This window comes from Eptesicus fuscus, chromosome 2 (genome assembly GCF_027574615.1).
Source record: "Eptesicus fuscus isolate TK198812 chromosome 2, DD_ASM_mEF_20220401, whole genome shotgun sequence".
Classification (NCBI taxonomy): Eukaryota; Metazoa; Chordata; class Mammalia; order Chiroptera; family Vespertilionidae; genus Eptesicus; species Eptesicus fuscus.
This window is the reverse complement of record NC_072474.1, coordinates 87657960-87675384: the sequence shown is the minus strand read 5'-3', so window position 1 is coordinate 87675384 and position 17425 is coordinate 87657960. Positions and strand designations below refer to the sequence as shown.

At 44.4% G+C, this 17425-nt stretch overlaps 1 protein-coding gene and 1 long non-coding RNA gene across 2 annotated transcripts in view; one reads left to right on the top strand and one right to left on the bottom strand.

The window, feature by feature from the left end:
- The window catches only part of LOC129152065 (uncharacterized), a 42940-nt gene extending 33289 nt beyond the window's left edge, over positions 1-9651 (top strand). Inside the window, exon 3 of the long non-coding RNA XR_008558809.1 lies at positions 9546-9651. This is a non-coding gene — a long non-coding RNA (uncharacterized LOC129152065). The remainder of the gene's footprint in view (positions 1-9545) is intronic.
- Positions 7244-17425, bottom strand: part of TEC (tec protein tyrosine kinase) — a 117623-nt gene continuing 107441 nt past the window's right edge. Inside the window, exons 13-18 of the mRNA XM_008140287.3 lie at positions 16874-17045; positions 16538-16754; positions 12692-12756; positions 9336-9454; positions 9096-9253; positions 7244-7906 (exon numbers count right to left, since the gene is read on the bottom strand). Of these exons, the coding sequence (XP_008138509.1) occupies positions 7823-7906; positions 9096-9253; positions 9336-9454; positions 12692-12756; positions 16538-16754; positions 16874-17045 (815 nt within the window). The 3' untranslated portion in view covers positions 7244-7822. The remainder of the gene's footprint in view (positions 7907-9095; positions 9254-9335; positions 9455-12691; positions 12757-16537; positions 16755-16873; positions 17046-17425) is intronic.

Below are 17425 nucleotides of genomic sequence, written 5' to 3'. Positions count from 1 at the left end.
TGCACCAGGGCTCTGTCTGGGAACCCGTTTCCACCAGGGGGCACTGGAGCGGAGCGAGCGTGAGAAGCACCCCTTCCCAGCACAGCTCCCTCGCCACCTTTCAGCACCGCAAATAAACGTTTGATGAAAGGCTGTGGGGCCACTGCTGCCTGGGAAGCAACGCTGGTGGCGTGCCTTCCGTTTCTCATGTTTTGAGGTTTCTGTATCAGCATAACCTCGTGTTCATCCCCTGGCATTTCCGATGTCAGGGTTTCGTTTTGAATTAGTGGTTCAAGTGAAATTCATTCCTACTGAATGTGGCCATCCTACCTGGCACCTGGCTAGTGATGTCTATTTGGAAACAGGAATAACTGGCTCCGTTTCAAGAGCTGCCCTGAACCAAAGACCAGGCTAGTCGCCCACCCGCCCGCACACTCCGGGTTGTGGCTGTAAGGAGTGCAAGGAAGGCAAGGAATTCCCGAGTCAACGGCCTCTGCAGCGGGAGGGCTGGGGGCAGGAGAACCTTGGCCACCTGTGGCTCTGGAAGAAAGGGCTCCAGGTGATTTGAGCTGAGCCTCTGAGTTCACTACAAGATATGCCTTCTTTTTCCCCCAGGCATTCACAGAACGGCCAGACTTCCTCACTGATGTCACACATTCCCCCCTCAGACCTATTTCTTAAGGGCCTTTTGGAGACTGACACATTTTAATGGGCTTACCTGTTATCTGGGAGGTGATCTCCACCTCTGATTAGGCATCCGAAGAGGCTTCCCAGATGTGGAGCCAAGAACCCACACCAGCCCTAGCCGGTTTGGCTCAGTGGATAGAGCTTCGGCCTACAGACTGAAGGGTCCTGGGTTCGATTCTGGTCAAGGACACAGGCCCGGGTTGCAGGCTCAATCGCCAGTAGGGAGCGTGCAGGAGGCAACCGATCAATGATTCTCTCTCATCATTGATGTTTCTATCTCTCTCTCTCTCTCTCTCCCTCTTCCTTCCTCTCTGGAATCAATAAAAATATATTATAATAAAAAAAAAAAGAACCCACACCAATTAAAGGAAAAACAAAAGGAAGAAGGGAAGAGTAAGCGAGAGAATGAAAGGGTAGGGAGGGGAAGAGAGAGAGAGAGAGAGAGAGAGAGAGAGAGAGAGAAATACTCTGAGATTTTTATTAAAATGTTTTCCAATTTGGAAAGCTATCTTTTATTCTGATTCTACACTCTATATATTTGAGACGTTAAATCATTCCTGTTTTGTGTGTGTGCCTCCTTTTGACATTAAAAGAACACCCTTGAACAGAAATGCTCAAGGAACACTCCTGTGATTCTTTTTGATAGAAAAAAATGTCCATTTTTCTAAGAAATGATGCTCATCAGAGATGTTAATCTTTTTAAACCTGTGGACAAAATAAGTTGACAACCCTCTGTTAGAGCCCAAACTTGGATTTTAACATTATCCTTGTCTGTGAAACCTTAAAGTAAGAGGAGTGACTACATTAAGGGATTCACTGCTTACAAACAGAGAACAGGTACCTCGCTCATGGGACAGTAAACGGATACATTTGGGTGGAAGACAAGACTGATGCTTGGTCTGGCTGGGGCCTGAAGGGTTGCTGAGTGTGAGGAAGGGGTGAGGAGATTCGAGAAGGCTGGGAAGCTAGAGGGGGCACTGGGCCCAGGGGAGATAGGGTCCTGGGAGTAGAGGGTGCAGGACGGAAGAGCAGAGGCTCCCAGAGACTACTCTGTTCACAGCCTCTGCCAGGGCCACCGCCAGCACCGAACATCCCAGCGCCCTCAAGCCCTGTGTGCTCTCTGCAGGAATGTTGATTTCTTCCCGGAAACCAGTGGATATGAGCTGGAAGCAGCCGTCTCACACACAAGTCCTCCCCGCCCCCAGGTCTCAGAGTAGTGATTTCCTAGAAGACTGTTGTCTGTGAGCCGCAAGTTTACGAAACGCTCACAGAAATCATACCCTAGACATCTGGCCGGCTCATGATGCGGAGGAGTGCGCGGCCACAAGGCCTGCGGGCGTGGCTGGCACCGTGCCCAGGCTGTGCTCCCTGACCCTCGGCGGGCAGGAAGCGGGCAGACGATGCTGGCCAGTGGGCCTCACTGAGGATGGACAGGGGAGTCTGCAGGCCAACGCCCCAGAGGGCACGGAAGCAGATGGTGACACACAGTGCCTACAGCGATGGCAGTTACCATGATAGGCAGTGCAGGGGTAACAGTGAGATGATTTACAAACAAAGGAAAGAGGAAGGTATTCACGTCCACACTAACACTGAGAAATTCTCCATTTCTGAGAATTTGACTCCGGTGGAGTCAGAATGGTGGTCAAGTGGCCAAGTTTGTTTTGGGTCCATGATTCTGTCTCCTTTTGCCACTGAATTAGTTATCCATTGTTGGAGACAAATATCTGCAAACCTAGAGGAGTAAAACACTTACTATCTCACAATGTCTGCGGGTCAGGAATCCGGCTTAGCGGGACCGAGTGAGACTCACTTCCAAGTTCGCTCCCGCGGCAGACAGCGGGCCGTGCGCCCTGGCTGCCCACGATGGGGCTCTCCACAGGCTGCCGCCTCATCGCCGAGGCTACCCTCCATCATTTTTCCATATTCTGTTCATGAGGAGCTACTGGGCCCAGTGCGTCCTCAGGGAGAGGGACTGCACAGGGCGTGAGACAGCCGGGGGCCATCGTAGGGACTGCCTGGGCAGCCACCTCTGTCTGCATATTAATAATGGAAGTAATAATAGAAGATATTAATGTAGCAGGGCTAGTGTGGGGATGAAATACAGGAAGGAATAAGAGAGGGCGTGGAAAAAAGAGGCTCTAGAAAGACACTCCGAGGAAGGGGTCCCGACTTCACCTCCCAGATCAAATTACGGAGATGAGTCCAGAAACGTGCATTTTTTTAAATATATTTTTCCCCCATTGATTTCAGAGAGGGAGAGAGAGACAGAAACATCAATGATGAGAGAGAATCATTGATGGGCTGCCTCCTGCACGCCTCACAATGGTGATCAGGCCTGCAACCCGGGCATGTGCCCCGACTGGGAATCGAACCCTGACCTCCTGGTTCATAGCTCTCTCGGGCTCTCTCCTATTCAGTCTCATCAGTGTCTCCCCTTCCACCATTGTCTCCTCGCATGACCTGCCCTGCAGCAGCCTGAGGCCAGATTTCTACGGTACACAGCTCTTAAAACAGCAAAAATATTTGGCAAATGACTCCGGCCCGGCAGACACACACAAGCATGTTTTTGATTTGCAGTAATACTCTTGGAGGCTTGTTCTCTTGTCAACAGTAAATATTTGGTTTTACCCAGAAAAAAAGAAGAAAAAAAAAAAAGGATAAAGGAGCCATGTCAAGTTGTAATTTATAGCAGAAAGAACAGGTAATTCTTCCCATCAAATCACATTATCAGAAGTTGGAAGGGACAGGGAGAGTTCATCAGATCCATGTCCTTCCAGGCCAGACAGAGAGATCCCCCAAATATCCCCATCAACAGGCAGTCCCTTATTTCACCCCTTGGGCAATCTCTAGCTCTTGTCCCAACCATTATTTATTTTATATATAACCGAACCTTTCCTGTTGTAATTCACAGCCTTCTCTCTAGTTCTGACCTCAGGAGAAATGAAGAGCAGATGCTCACATAGCTTTTAATAAAAAGGTTTTTATTAAGTCACAGTTCGTCTCGGTCCTGCCACTGGGGGAGGCGGGAGAGGTTGCTGCCTCTGAGCGCTTTCTGCTTGGCTCTGCTTGGCCTGCATTCCCGGTAAGAGGCAGCCCCGTTTTGTATCTACCAGAGGATTAAGACCATAACTTACATCCAGGTCAGTATAACTGAAATAACTGGGTTTGGTTTTTTACAAGTTCTTCCAACTCGTGTTGGGTCCTATGAGGTGATTTGGCTTAAACAGGTAACATTTTAAAACTGCAATCACTTTTCTCCTATTGCCACTTAAAAATCAGAAATGCAAACATTTTGTTAGCTGGCCTTTGCTTTAATCTGATGTGACTGAGCTTGGTTAAAAGCTTGGTTCCTTCGTCATTCAGAATTAAGATCAAAGGCTATTTTTCTTCCGTAGTTTTAATTATTTGCATGATAAGGCCCTCTGAGCTAAATTAATAAGCATTTCCAAAACTTGCACACGGGACTGAATAGTCTTCCAAAGCAACTTCAAATTTAAGTTCAGGAAGGATGTGTCATTTTTATCTATTGTTCCTTTATGATGTCTTGTTGGACGTTGGGCAAAAAGAGAGTCACCATTTTATAGATGAGAACCTGACACAGGCCTTGGCCAGGTAGCTCAGTTGGTTAGAATGTCATCTCAATACGCCATGGTTGTGGGTTCGATCCCTAATCAGGGCACATACAAGAATCAACCAGTGAATGCACAAATACGTGGAACAACAAATCGCACTCTCTCTTTCTCCTCCTCCCTCCCTCCCTCCCTCCCGTCCCCCCTTTCTCTTTCTCTCTCTAAAATCAATAGAAAGGAGAAAACAGAACCTGGTATAAAGAAGTTGCCACAGGTGACCCACCTGGGCTGCAGCAGAACTAGAACTTGGTCTCCTCGCCTTCAGCCAAGTTGTTGACACTAGACATCATTCTAAAAAACAGACACCTTTCCAACAGAATTTCTCTCGTGAGGATTTAAGGACACAGTTGTTTGTTTTTGCTTTCTTTTGCATTCTCTCAATGTTGAGCATTTCCGAAAATCATATCACCACAATGATCATTTAAACAACAAACAAAACCCCGTCCCATCTGGGGAAATGATCCTCAAAATGTCACCAGCCCTATGCCCTAGAGAAAACGCCTTCTGGTGTTCAAGAACCAGTAACATGCCCGGAACAAAACAAGCCCGAAGCCAAGCGACAAAGCCATCTTTACTCACAGGTGGAGAGGATCATGGCTGCACCCCGGCCCGCAGCACACAAACCAGCCTTCAGCTCGCCGGCGGTGCTCCAGTCACAGAAACACATCTTTCAACTGAAATCATAGCTCAGCCAAGACGCTTCTCGTGGGCAAGGTTAACCCCACCTATTTTCCTGTTCTGAAACCTCAGACGCGTGTGAATGGCGGCCGATGGCCTACATGAGAAAGTGCCGCAATCTGCATCCAGATCTCTGAGGGCGGCGCCTGCCTCTCGCCTCTCATTCCCAACTGTGTGGGCGACGCCAGCAAACACCACTTTCAAGAAATCACAACATTTGGGTAAAAGGGACCTTAGAAGTCATCAAACCCAACTGCCCTCCCAGGACAGGGAAGCAGAGGAGAAGGGACCTGCTTAGTGGCAGAAACAGGATTAGATTGTAGGTTTTGGAGTACACAGTCTAGAATGTTCTGTCCTCCCACTCGGTATAGACACTGCAGGGACTATTAGAGGAAACCTTTTTTATTTTATTTTTTTTTGTGGGGGTGGGGGGTTGCAACCAATAAAATTATACCCATGAAAGGTGACTAGAGCATGGCCAGAAAATATAAAAACAGCGTCACTATAAACAATGCACCCATGGGCTTCGCTTCGTCCCTTTGGAAAAAATATATAAAAATTAACTGAAACTAAAGGGAACAACTCTGACGAAGAGGCAGCACGTTCACCGTGCCCTTCCTATTTCCTGCCTCACAGACTGAGATCTCTGCGCATTCTGGGTGGATTCTTCTATTTTTACTTCACCTCTTGCCCTAGCGATGCTTCTACGTAAAAACTTTTTTTTTTCTTCAAGTTTTAGTGAAATATTGAAAGATTTCTGAGAAACATGCTGCCAGGTATGACTCACCTTGTCTTCCACATCCATGATCTATAGAACAGTCACTGCAAGGGCTGTGTTTCTCCTCGCTTTCTGCCACGCCATCCAGCGCTTTGAACTCAGCCTTGAACTCAGCTCCTCGAGGTGAAAAGGGAAGGCTGGGATGGGACGGGGGAGGGGGAGGAGTCAAGGTGAGGCAGGGAGGAATGAGAAGTGTGACAGTGAGAGTGGGGTATGACTCGAATATAATCGACTCCTTGCATGAGCTACCGTTCGGTTAAAAGGTGTGCGGGTTTTTGTGCCGGGGGTACAGTGAAACAGGAAGATGAGGAGGCAGGTGGCAAACAGACTGCGACAACACTCAGGAGAGTTGTTTTTGTCTTTTTTCCATTCTGGGGGGGATCAGGAAGGATAAGAGACAGCCTTCAGAGGATGGACTGACCGGCAGGGAAAGCGATGGTTCCCCGGGGTCGCAGGGGAGGTGCTGCTCAGAGCAGCCGGCAACAGCTGTGTGTTCCCACGGGCTCCCCAGCACCGGGGACCCCTGGGCGGTCCACAGGGCGGACGGAACTCCCGAAGGCCTGTGTCTCCTTTGGCTTCCTACCCACACCAGAGGGAGAGTCACGGGCGGGGCAGCCCCTGGCCTCTGCTGTTGATGACGGAGACTCACAAGGACAGATGATGGCTCTCCCTCAGCAGGCGTCTAAGTCAGAGATCGTAAGGGTCAGAAACCTACTCAAACAAACTCAGCTGCCCGGTCTACCGTGAGGCTGTAATAGACGATTCTCTGGTCCAGGAGCCCATGTAAAAGAAGGCCTCCTAAGAACCATCGCAGACAGCTCAATCCATGATGCTCTGCTTTTTTCCTGGTCTCTCTGCTAGAACTGGAGCCTGCCCCCCAGTCTTGGTCACAGCGGGGCAGCCTCTGTAGTGAAGGTCACCTATCCTTCTGTTCCAGAGCCCAGCACCTCCACTCACAGCTTCTATGTCCTGGGACAGAGTCTTAAGCTGTAGAAACGGATTGATTGCCATCAGTTCAATTTTCCACCTAACTCCAATACCAAAGGTAGGGTCACTTAGCCCAAACGTGTCTACCTAAGTGAGGAGAGGGCATTCATGATAGAAGAGTCCAAGCTTTTTTCTCTTCAGTAAGAAATAGTTCATCTCCAGGATAAACGGAATTGACAGCTATAAGGCACCACCCCAAGTCCTAAGAAGGTTAGCTCATATATTATAGAATTCAAAGTTTCAATTAAAAAACAACTCATGCCCTGGCAGGGTGGCTCAGTTGGTTGGAGTATTGTCCTGTACACCAAAATGTTGCGGGTTCAATTCCTGGTCGGGGTGCATACGGGAGGTAACCGGTCAGTGTTTCTCTCTCACATTGATGTTTCTCTCTCTCTCCCCCCTCTCTCTCTCTTTCCCTTCCTCTCTCTCAAAAAATCAGTAAAAACATATCGTTGGGTAAGGATTAAAAATAATAATAAAAAAAAAAAGACAACACATGTTTCTTATAAATATATAACTTTATATATTATATATATTTACAATATATACAGGGTACAAACGTTTTGTAATGTAATACTAATGGCAGTCTTAAAAACAGATGTTTTCAAAACAAAAGATGGGTACGTATCCAGTGTGCTTCCTGGTTCCTCCAGAACCCACATTAGACAGTGCCCAGGCCCAGATTTCTGTGGAAGTGAACGGGAAGAGATGGGTTGCTGGAGCCTGGCTCCAACACCCGTACCCTTCCCAACACCCGTGTCTTCCACTGGCACCAGCCAACATGGCCCAGGTGCACCCCTCAAGTGGGTGAACCCTGGGGCCTGGGCATGGTACCTCTGTGGGCACGGAAGCCCCATGGAGTGTCTGAGAGTGCTTTTAATCACCATCTCTAAGGCAGCATTTCCATAACCTGGAAGATTCAGTCGTGGGGCTAAGGACGGTCTAAAAGCAGATGCGTTAGGTGTTTTCAGTTTATCAGTAAAACAATCTACACATCCATGTGCTAAATAAATTAAAAGTTAGCTACAAAGTGCCATTTCTTCCTTGTGCTTCGGAATCTGGAAGCCACTGGTCACAACACCGCTTATCTTCCAAAAGTTTCTTCACACTCCACTAGTTCATCGATCGTGCGCAGCAAATCTTCAAAGGAAGGCCTTCCCTCTGGTTTCTACAATTAAAAATCAAAGAGAAGCGGTGGGTGCCAGAATCTATTCCAAAAATGATTTCCCAAACTCATATAACATAGCGCTCTAGAGCAAGGTACTCATTGCTTTGGGACTGGAACATGCAGGCATCTCCAAAAGGGTCTGATCTAGCCTGCATGTACAGCCGCTGGACTGCATTCTGCCATCTGCTTTTGTGCCCCCACTCAAGAACCCGACTGAGCTCTTTCCTGCCTGCAAAATCAAGTCCTGCTAATTAGCAGTGCTCTCTATAACCTGCCCACCCCCCACCTCCTTGGGACCCAATTTCATTTCACAGAAAAACGCTCACATGGCCTCTCTGCTCAGTCAAACCAATCTCCACCCTCGAGTCCACACACCAGGTTCATTACCACCTCCTTGCCTTTGCTCATGCTGTCCTCTCTCCCCCTGACCACTCGCTGGCCAGAGGCCTCTGCCCATCCTAGTCAATGCTCTTAGGAGGCTTATCGCAAATGACTGGGAGCCGAGGCTTTCAAGTCAGATGGGACTCAGGTCCTCTGTAGCCAGGTGGCCTCATCAACTTCATGAGTCTTGGTGTTCTCATCCAGAGTCATCATAGCACCTCCCAGGGTTATTTTTGAAAACTAAATCTGAAGCATTTAGTACAGGGCCTAGCACACAATACATGTGAGCTGATGTTATTATCTTTAATTATTATGATTATCTTTCAAAAGTCATTTTGGCATTTAATCTCATCTATAAGATGACATTTCAAAGCAGGAGGAAGGTAAACTTCCAAAGAATGTGAGTAAAAAGACCCGAGAAGGTTGAGGGCTGGAGAAAGAAACCCTCACTGGTGAAAGAGTGATACTTCAACTGTAAGAGACTCCCACTGAAAGAAGAGCCCCTTCCGCAGGCTGTTTCCTGGGTCCCTACCTCAGGCCACTGTGGCAGGGTCCCCACTCGGTCGTGGGGCAGCCTGAATTCATTATCTTAATTATTAGCATTTTCCACTTCTCCCAATTCTTCTTCTCATTATTCAGAACTGAGTCCAGAGACTTGGCTTCCTACCTACAGTTTCAAACCATGTAAAACATGCACCAAGCCACAACTCACTGGGCTCTAAAGACTATACATTATTAATCTACCCAGCCCAGATCCATCAGTGTTTTAAAGATTCAAAAATAAAAAGCACCAAAAAATATTCCATACCTCCTGCCAACATCTCAGCATCACTTCGTAGACATATTTGGACGCCAACTTAGGCCGGTAGAGGCGGTGGCCGCGAGTGACCATGGTTACCACTTCATAGTTGGTGTTCTTCTCGAAGGGCATTCTGCCTTCAGTGAATACTTCCCACATTAGAACACCTGGAAGGGGGCAAGGATTACCAAGTGATGCATCCCTTCCCCCTCAGAGCAGAGTGGAGGGGACACGGACCGTGGGTCTTACCGAATGACCAGACATCCGATTTGCTGCTAAAGCGGCTGTAATTAAACACCTCAGGGGGACACCACTTCACAGGAAACTTAGCACCGGAAGAACTTGTGTACTGATCATCCAGAACATACCTAGAGTAAGAAAGACACGTCATCGGTTTACACCTCTGAGTTCTGACCTGCATTTTGTGCCACGTTCTTGCTCCCCGCCCCCCACCCTTAGAATAAAAAACACAGTTGACTGAAGTCCAACAAGCATCCGGTTGAAGCTAAATGTCTGCTTTGGTGGCCGTGCCTGGCGAGTTCCATCTCGGCTTTATTTACTTGAAATGGATGGATTGTGACATTAGTATCTGTACTTTCACTTTTGTCTTTTCTTTTTTATAAGCAATAGAGGCAGAACACAATAAAATAGTTTGCAAACCTTTTTGTGAGCAATTTTGTTACAGAGTTTTACCCAAAGGCCCCACTTGTAAAACATCTAAAGCAAAGCTGTGCTAAAGGAAGTGGTGAAAGGCATTTGGAGACACACGTGATTTTAGCCCCCACAATTCCACAGAGTGCAACTTAAAACGACAGCAAATTAAAAAAGCAAATTGCAAAATGACATATGTCAATGGTGGAGTATATATTTATAAACCATGGCATTGCTCCTACATACACACACAACAACAACAACAACAAACTATTATATAATTTTTCTATGGGAGCATACTTATATCTTTCTGGAAGAACAGATACAAACTGATAACACTGACTATGTCTTGGGAGAATCCTTGATTGGCATGGTACACATGGGAACTTCAGCCCTTTCTGTCATGTGTTCAGTATGTATTTTCAAGAGGAATGTGTTTGTGTCTTACATAAACATAGAAAGTTAATTTCTTAAGGCTCCTTGTTCCTGGAGAAAATATTCAAACACTCGCACAGGCCTCCTTTGCTGTATAGACAGAGATGGTGACGATGCCACCAGGGGCTGGATCAACCTGTCTGTCAATCGGGGGAGTCTGAATTTGTGTAGAATGAGTGTTTTAGAGGGGCTGACACAGAAGCACAGACTTTCTGAAAGCCAACCATATGAAAATGGAACATGTAAAACTGAAGGGCTGCCTGTCAGATACAGAACATCTTTGTACAAAGCAAACCAAGAGCCGTGGGTAACTAACGCCCTGACTGCCAGCCATCACGATCCCACTGCCGACAGTAACAGAGCTTTCCAACCTCCCTGGCCCTGAGTTTCCTTAGGAGCTAACCTTGACCTGTATGGCCTGGTCCTGCGTCCCTTTATTGTTGCTCTTTGCGCTGGCCATGGGCGAGCCACCCTGGCTCTTTCAATTCCTTGAGCAGGCCAAGCTTGTCCCAGATTTCAAACCTTTTATTTTTTATTTTTTTGAAATATATTTTATTGATTTTTTACAGAGAGGAAGGGAGAGGGATAGAGAGTTAGAAACATCGATGAGAGAGAAACATCGACCAGCTGCCTCCTGCACACCCCCTACTGGGGATGTGCCCGCAACCACGGTACGTGCCCTTTGACCGGAATCGAACCTGGGACCTCTCAGTCCGAAGGCCGATGCTCTATCCACTGAGCCAAACTGGCTTCGGCATCAAACTTTTTAAAAATATATGTATTCTTTTCTTTTTTTCCATCATCATCCCACCTATTCTCTCCACCACCTCCACCAGCTTTCAAACTTTTATACTTGCTGTTTCTTCCACCTGGAATATTTTATCCCCAGGTTTTCACCAAACTGGCTACTTTCTGCCTTTTTGGTTTCATTTAAATATCTGGGTCTCAAAGAGGCCTTCCGGAGTACCATCACCCCTCCCTTACTCCATCACTCAGCACCCGCCCCACCCCCAATGCCAAGCTCGCTCTATCACAGGAGCCAGCAAAGTTTTTCCACAAAGGCCCAGATAATGAATATTTCCGATTTTGCAGGCTGGTTTCTGTCACAACCACTCCACTCTGCCTTTGTGCTGTGAAAGCAGCCACAGTCAACACAAAAGCACAAGCAAGGCTGTGACCCAGTCACGCTTTATTTATGGACACTGACACCCGAATGCCAGATAACTTTCACGTGTGTATTCCTCTAATTCTTTCCCAACCATTTAAAAATGTGCAGCCCTAGCCGGTCTGGCTCAGTGGATAGAGCGTTAGCCTGTGGACTAAAGGGTCCCAGGTTCAATTCCAGCCAAGGGCACATGCCTGGATTTCGGGCTCAATCTCCCCTCTCCCCCCAGTAGGGGGTGTGCAGGAGGCTGCCAATCAATGATTCTCTCTCATCACTGATGTTTCTATCTTTCTCTCTCCCTTCCTCTCTGAAATTAACAAATATATATATATATTAAAAACAAATAAAATAAAAATGTGAAAATTGTTGTTGACTCACAGGTCATACAGAAAGAGAGGGTGGGTCAGATTTGGCCCAGGGGACGTAGTCCGCTGACCCCTGTGCCATCACACCACTCCATCCTCTGTGTTTGCCCCCTCTGTGTGTCTCAGGCCCTATGTCTCACCTTCCTCTTGAATATAAATTGCATGTGGGTGGGGACTCGTATGTCTTCCTCTCTGCTATGGTTCAGTCTAACATTGTGCCTGGAACATAGTAGGCACCTAATTTCTTAATGATGGATACATGGATGAATGAATGCACAGAGAGGGAGAAGGGTAAATTAAAATTACAATAATTAAGCAAATACAAACAGTACAGATTTGGGTATTCTAAGAACTTTACTCCGAAACAGATTTCTGTGAAAACAAAAGATTCTAAAAATCTAATCCACACCAGGGAGAAAAGAAAGTAGTGTATTTAACAGGCTATACCACCACCTAGTGGGAAGGATTAACAATAATTAACACAGTATCCACTCATTTATTTTAATGAATATATTTGTCTCAAAAGAGCCAGCTAACAAGCTTGCCTTTCTGCTTCATTAGTGCAGATTATCCCCATGCTTATTCATTCCACATACTAATGTGAATATCACACAATAAAGCATTAAGCAATCATAATTTCTCAACAATTTGTTTACCTGAGAAAAAGCCACAGCAAACAGTGATGGACACACTCAGCAAAGAAATCTTCCAAAATGCAAGTAATTTATTTTATTAGCTTATATAAAAAATAATAATAAATGGAAAAATCAATTAGTTCCTCTATAAAAAATGAAGGGTACTACCAATATTTTTGCTAATGTAACAAAACATGTGGTTTCAGAACAGCGCTTACGTAGGCTTCCGAGGAAGAAGCTGACAGTCAAACTGCAAGAAAAAGTCAGGCTTTCTGTACTTTCAAGTGAAAGGTCACAGTCTCACATTAATTTAATCCAAAATTGATAAAAATGTTCACATATACTCAGACTTACCTGGCCATTCCAAAATCAGATACTTTCACAACTCCTGCCTCATTTACTAGACAATTTCTGGCAGCCTGGGAAACAACATTATAATGGTATATTAGTTACAAAGTTCTACAATAACAGTGGAAAAATATAAGTTCTGTTTATATTAAGTTTAGTATGGCCCAGTCAACATCCGCAGAGGATGGAAATGTCTCTTCAAAAATTGTTTGTACACCTATGGAAATGTCTCCAACATACAGTTGACCCTTGAAAACATGGGTTTGAACTATATGGGTCCACTTACACATGAATTTTTTTAAATAAATAATACAGTACTGTAAATGTATTTTCTTTTCTTCATGGTCTATAATAATAAAAGTGTAATATGCTAATTAGACCAGACGTCCTTCCAGACAACTTCCGGACGAAGCTGGGGCTACGAGGGAAGCCCCGGGTCCCGGGTGCCAGAGGAAATCCAGTGCTGGCAGCCAGGGGAAAGAAGGCCTACTCTTGCACAAATTTTGTGCATTGGGCCTCTAGTTTTCTTAATAAGATTTTTTACTTATTTATTTTATTGTAAGAATACAGTAAATAATACATATAAAATATGTATTAATGGACTGTATGTTATTGGTAAGGTTTCTGGTCAACAGTAGGTTATTAGCAGTTAAGATTTGAGGGAGTCAAAAGTTATACACATATTTTTAACTGTGTGGGAGTGGGATTTCCCTAACCATAGGAGGCAACCAATCAATGTTTCTTTCACACATCAATGCTTCTCTCACTCTCCCACCCCTCTTCCTCTCTAAAATCAGGAAGGAAGAAGTCAAATTGTCACTATTTGCTAACAATATGATCTTACATACAGAAAATTCCAAAGTCAATAAAAAAAACTGTTGGAATTAATCAGTAAAGTGGTAAGTTACAAAATTGACTTATAGAAACCAGTGGCATTCTTTTACACTAATGATGAAGCATCAGAAAAAAAAATAAAAAAACCTATCTCGTTCACAATAGCATCAAAACCAATAAAATACTTAGGAATAAATTTAACCAAGGAAGTGTAAGATCTGTACAATGAAAACATATGATTTTGCTGAAAGAAATAAAAGAAGACACAAACAAGTGGAAAGACATCCCAAATTCATGGATTGGAAGAATAAATATTGTTGAAATGGTTATACCATCCAAAGCCATTTACAAATTCAACACAATTCCCATCAAAATACCAAAGGTATTCCTCATAGAAATAGAAGAAACAATCCTAAAATTTGTGTGGAACCACAAAAGACCCTGCATAGCCAAAGCAAAAAAGAACATAGCCGGAGGTATCACCCTTCCTGATTTTAATCTATACTACAAAGCCACAGTAATAAAAACAGTATGGTACTGGCATAAAATAGACCATGGAACAGACCAGAGAACCTAGAATTAAATCCTGGCATTTACAGTTAACTAATATGCCACAAGGGAGCCAAGAATACCCAATTAGGGATGAATAGTCTCTTCAACAAATGGTGCGAGGAAAACTGGAGAAACACATAAACAACAGTGACATTGAACCTCTATCTCACACAACTCACAAAAATTAACTCTAAATGGATCAGACTTAAACATAAGACCTGATATCATCAAACTCCTAGAAGAAAACCTGGGGAAGAAACTCATTAATATTGGTTCTTGGCAATTTTTTTTTATTTTATTTTTTTTTTTTTTTGCATAACACCAAAAGTACAAACAACAAAAGCAAAAATCAGCAAATGGGACTACATCAAACTCGAGAGCTTTTGGATGGCAAAAGTAATAATCAACAAAATGAAATGACAGCCTACATAATGAGAAAAAATGTTTGCAAACCACATATTGGATAAGGGGTTAATATTCAAAATATTTAAAGAACTTAACAAAAAACAACAAACCGCTGAAACCAGTTTGGCTCAGTGGATAGAGCGTCAGCCTTCGGACTGAAAGGTCCCCGGTTCAATTCCGGTCAAGGGCATGTACCTTGGTTGCGGGCACATCCCCAGTGGGGGGTGTGCAGGAGGCAGCTGATCGATGTTTCTCTCTCATCAATGTTTCTAGCTCTCTATCTCTCTCCCTTCCTCTCTGTAAAAAATCAATAAAATATTTTAAAAAATAAAAAATAAAAAATAAATAAAAAAATAAACAAACCAATTAAAAAATGGGCAGAAGAACTAAATAGATATTTTTCCAAAGACATCAAAATGGCCAACAGGAACATGAAAAGATATTCAACATCCACTATCATCAGAGAAATGCAATTCATAACCACAATAAGGTATCTCTTTACACCTGTCAGAATGGCTATCATCAAGAAGACAAGAGACAACAAGGGCAGGCAAGGATACGTGAAATGGGAACCCTTGTGCCTGTAAATTAATGGGATGTAAACGAGTCCAACCACGATGAAAACAAAAAGTTAAAAAGAGATCTACCATATGACCTAGCAATTTCACTTCTGGCTGTATACTCAAAGGAAAGGAAAACAAGATTTTGATGAGATACATGAACACCCATGTTTATTGCAGCATTATTCACAATAGCCAAGATATGGAAACAACCCAAATGCTCATCAATGAATGAGTAGATTTTTTAAAAGATGCAGTATATATACACAATGAATATTATTCAGGCCATGAGAAAGAAAGATATCCTGGCATTTGTGATAATATGTGTGTACAGGTACCTTGGATATCACTTACAAGTAGAATCTAAAAAAAGTCAAAACTAAAAAAAAAAAAAAAAAAAAAAAAAAGCAGAGAATAAAATTGTGGTTTTAGGGGAACTGGTGGTTCTACCAATAGACACATTTTGGAGAATAAGCAGAGAAGAAAAAGAGAAAGAAAAGAATGAGACAGAGAGGGCAAATGAGTAAGAGAGAGTAAAAATTAAGAAGTGTCTCCATCACAATAATTTAGAACCAATAATAAAAGATTTACTTTATCTGGTATTTTCAGGAATTAACATGGGTTCCATCTTTTGAAAGATTAGAAAAAATAAACCAAGGATTTCTGTTATATCATTTCTGCTGATAGTGTGTAAGGTGGAAAACAGCTTAGTATTTAGTTAAAACATGAGTCAAGCTTAACTTCCTAATTTATCACCATTGGCAAGTCCTTTTATGCCTCTAAAGCTAATTTTCTTATCTATAAAAGAAAGATGGTCAGAAACACTATCATGATTAGCTATTTCATGATATTCTTATGGAGATCAAAGAATCTATGCATGGTAACTTGTTGGGACATATTACCTATGTCATTATGTATTATTTATACAACTGCCTATGTAATTATCTATACATATAAAAGCCCAGTGACTGGAACGGTGGAATGACCAGAACAACTGGCTGCTATGACATGCACTTCGGTGGCCAATGGGCCCCATCCGGGCCCCAATCAGCCCCCCGCCCCCCCCCCTCCCGCAACCTCCCGCTGCCCCTTCCCCCAGCCAGCCCCGCCCTGGATAGGGGGCAGAGCCAGCTGGCTAACTGCCCATGGCCCCTCCCCCCGGCCAGCCCTCCCACTCCAATCAGGGGCGGGGCTGGCCAGCCAACCTCCTGCATCCCCTCCCTCACCCCAGCCCGACCTGATCAGCCCCCTGTGGGGCGGGCCAGCTGGACCCCACCCGTGCACAAATTCATGCTCCGGGCCTCTAGTGTATTATATATATTAGATTTTTAAAAGATCTTTCTGTTAAAATTATGTCACATTAAACTTACCAAGTTTAAAAATAATAGTGAAATATTGTTGACAACAAAAATTGGGTATTAACGGATTATTGCTCATTGGCGGACGCCGCATTACAAAGGAATTTGTACAATGAAGGGGAACCGGGTAGTTCATAATTTACCAGATCTCTGTGAATGAAGCTGTTTCTCTCCAGGTACTCCATCCCTTCACACACATCTTGACACATGCTCAGCAGCACATCTCTACTAAAATGCCCTTGTCTCTGCCGGAGGAAATTCAGAAGGCAGCCCCTCTCCATGAACTCGGTAACAATGTAAATTGGCTTCTGCTGGGTGCACACACCATAAAGCTGCACTAACTTCGGGTGTGTCAGTTTCCTGGAGGGAAGTCAGGCACACACACAGTTACTACAGGAAAAGAAACCACCGGGGCTCAGGCTGGGGAGGGGACACTTTTTAGTGCAAAAAGGGGAACCGGAAAGAACACAGAAACTTACATCATCACTTTAGCTTCTTCTATAAAATCTTCCTCGCACATCGCGCCTTCCCGAATAGCTTTGATCGCCACTTTGTACTGAGCTCGCCACTTGCCAAGCCTCACCACTCCAAACAGTCCACTCCCCAGTTCCCTCATGAAGGTCAGCTCTGAAGGGTTGATCTCCCATTTTTCTGTGAGACAGACGGGGAAAGTGATAAAATCTCTTAAGGAGAACAAAGCACACATCAGTGGGAAATAAAGAATTATAACCCATGTCCACCTCACAGTCACAGGATAGTACAATGACTGGTAAAACAGAGCAAACTTGCAGCCTGCACCAAAACTGCAAATGTGTCATGGACATGGACAACAGTGCGGTGACTGTCGGGGGTGGGGAGGAGGTAGAGGAGAGTATAGGAGGACAAATGGTGATGGACAGAGACTTGACTTGGAGTGTGAACACACAATACGGTGTGCAGATGACATGTTGCATAATTGTGCATCTGAAACCTGCACCATTTTGTTAACCACTGTCACCCCAATAAAAAAAAATTTAACTGCAAATGGTGGC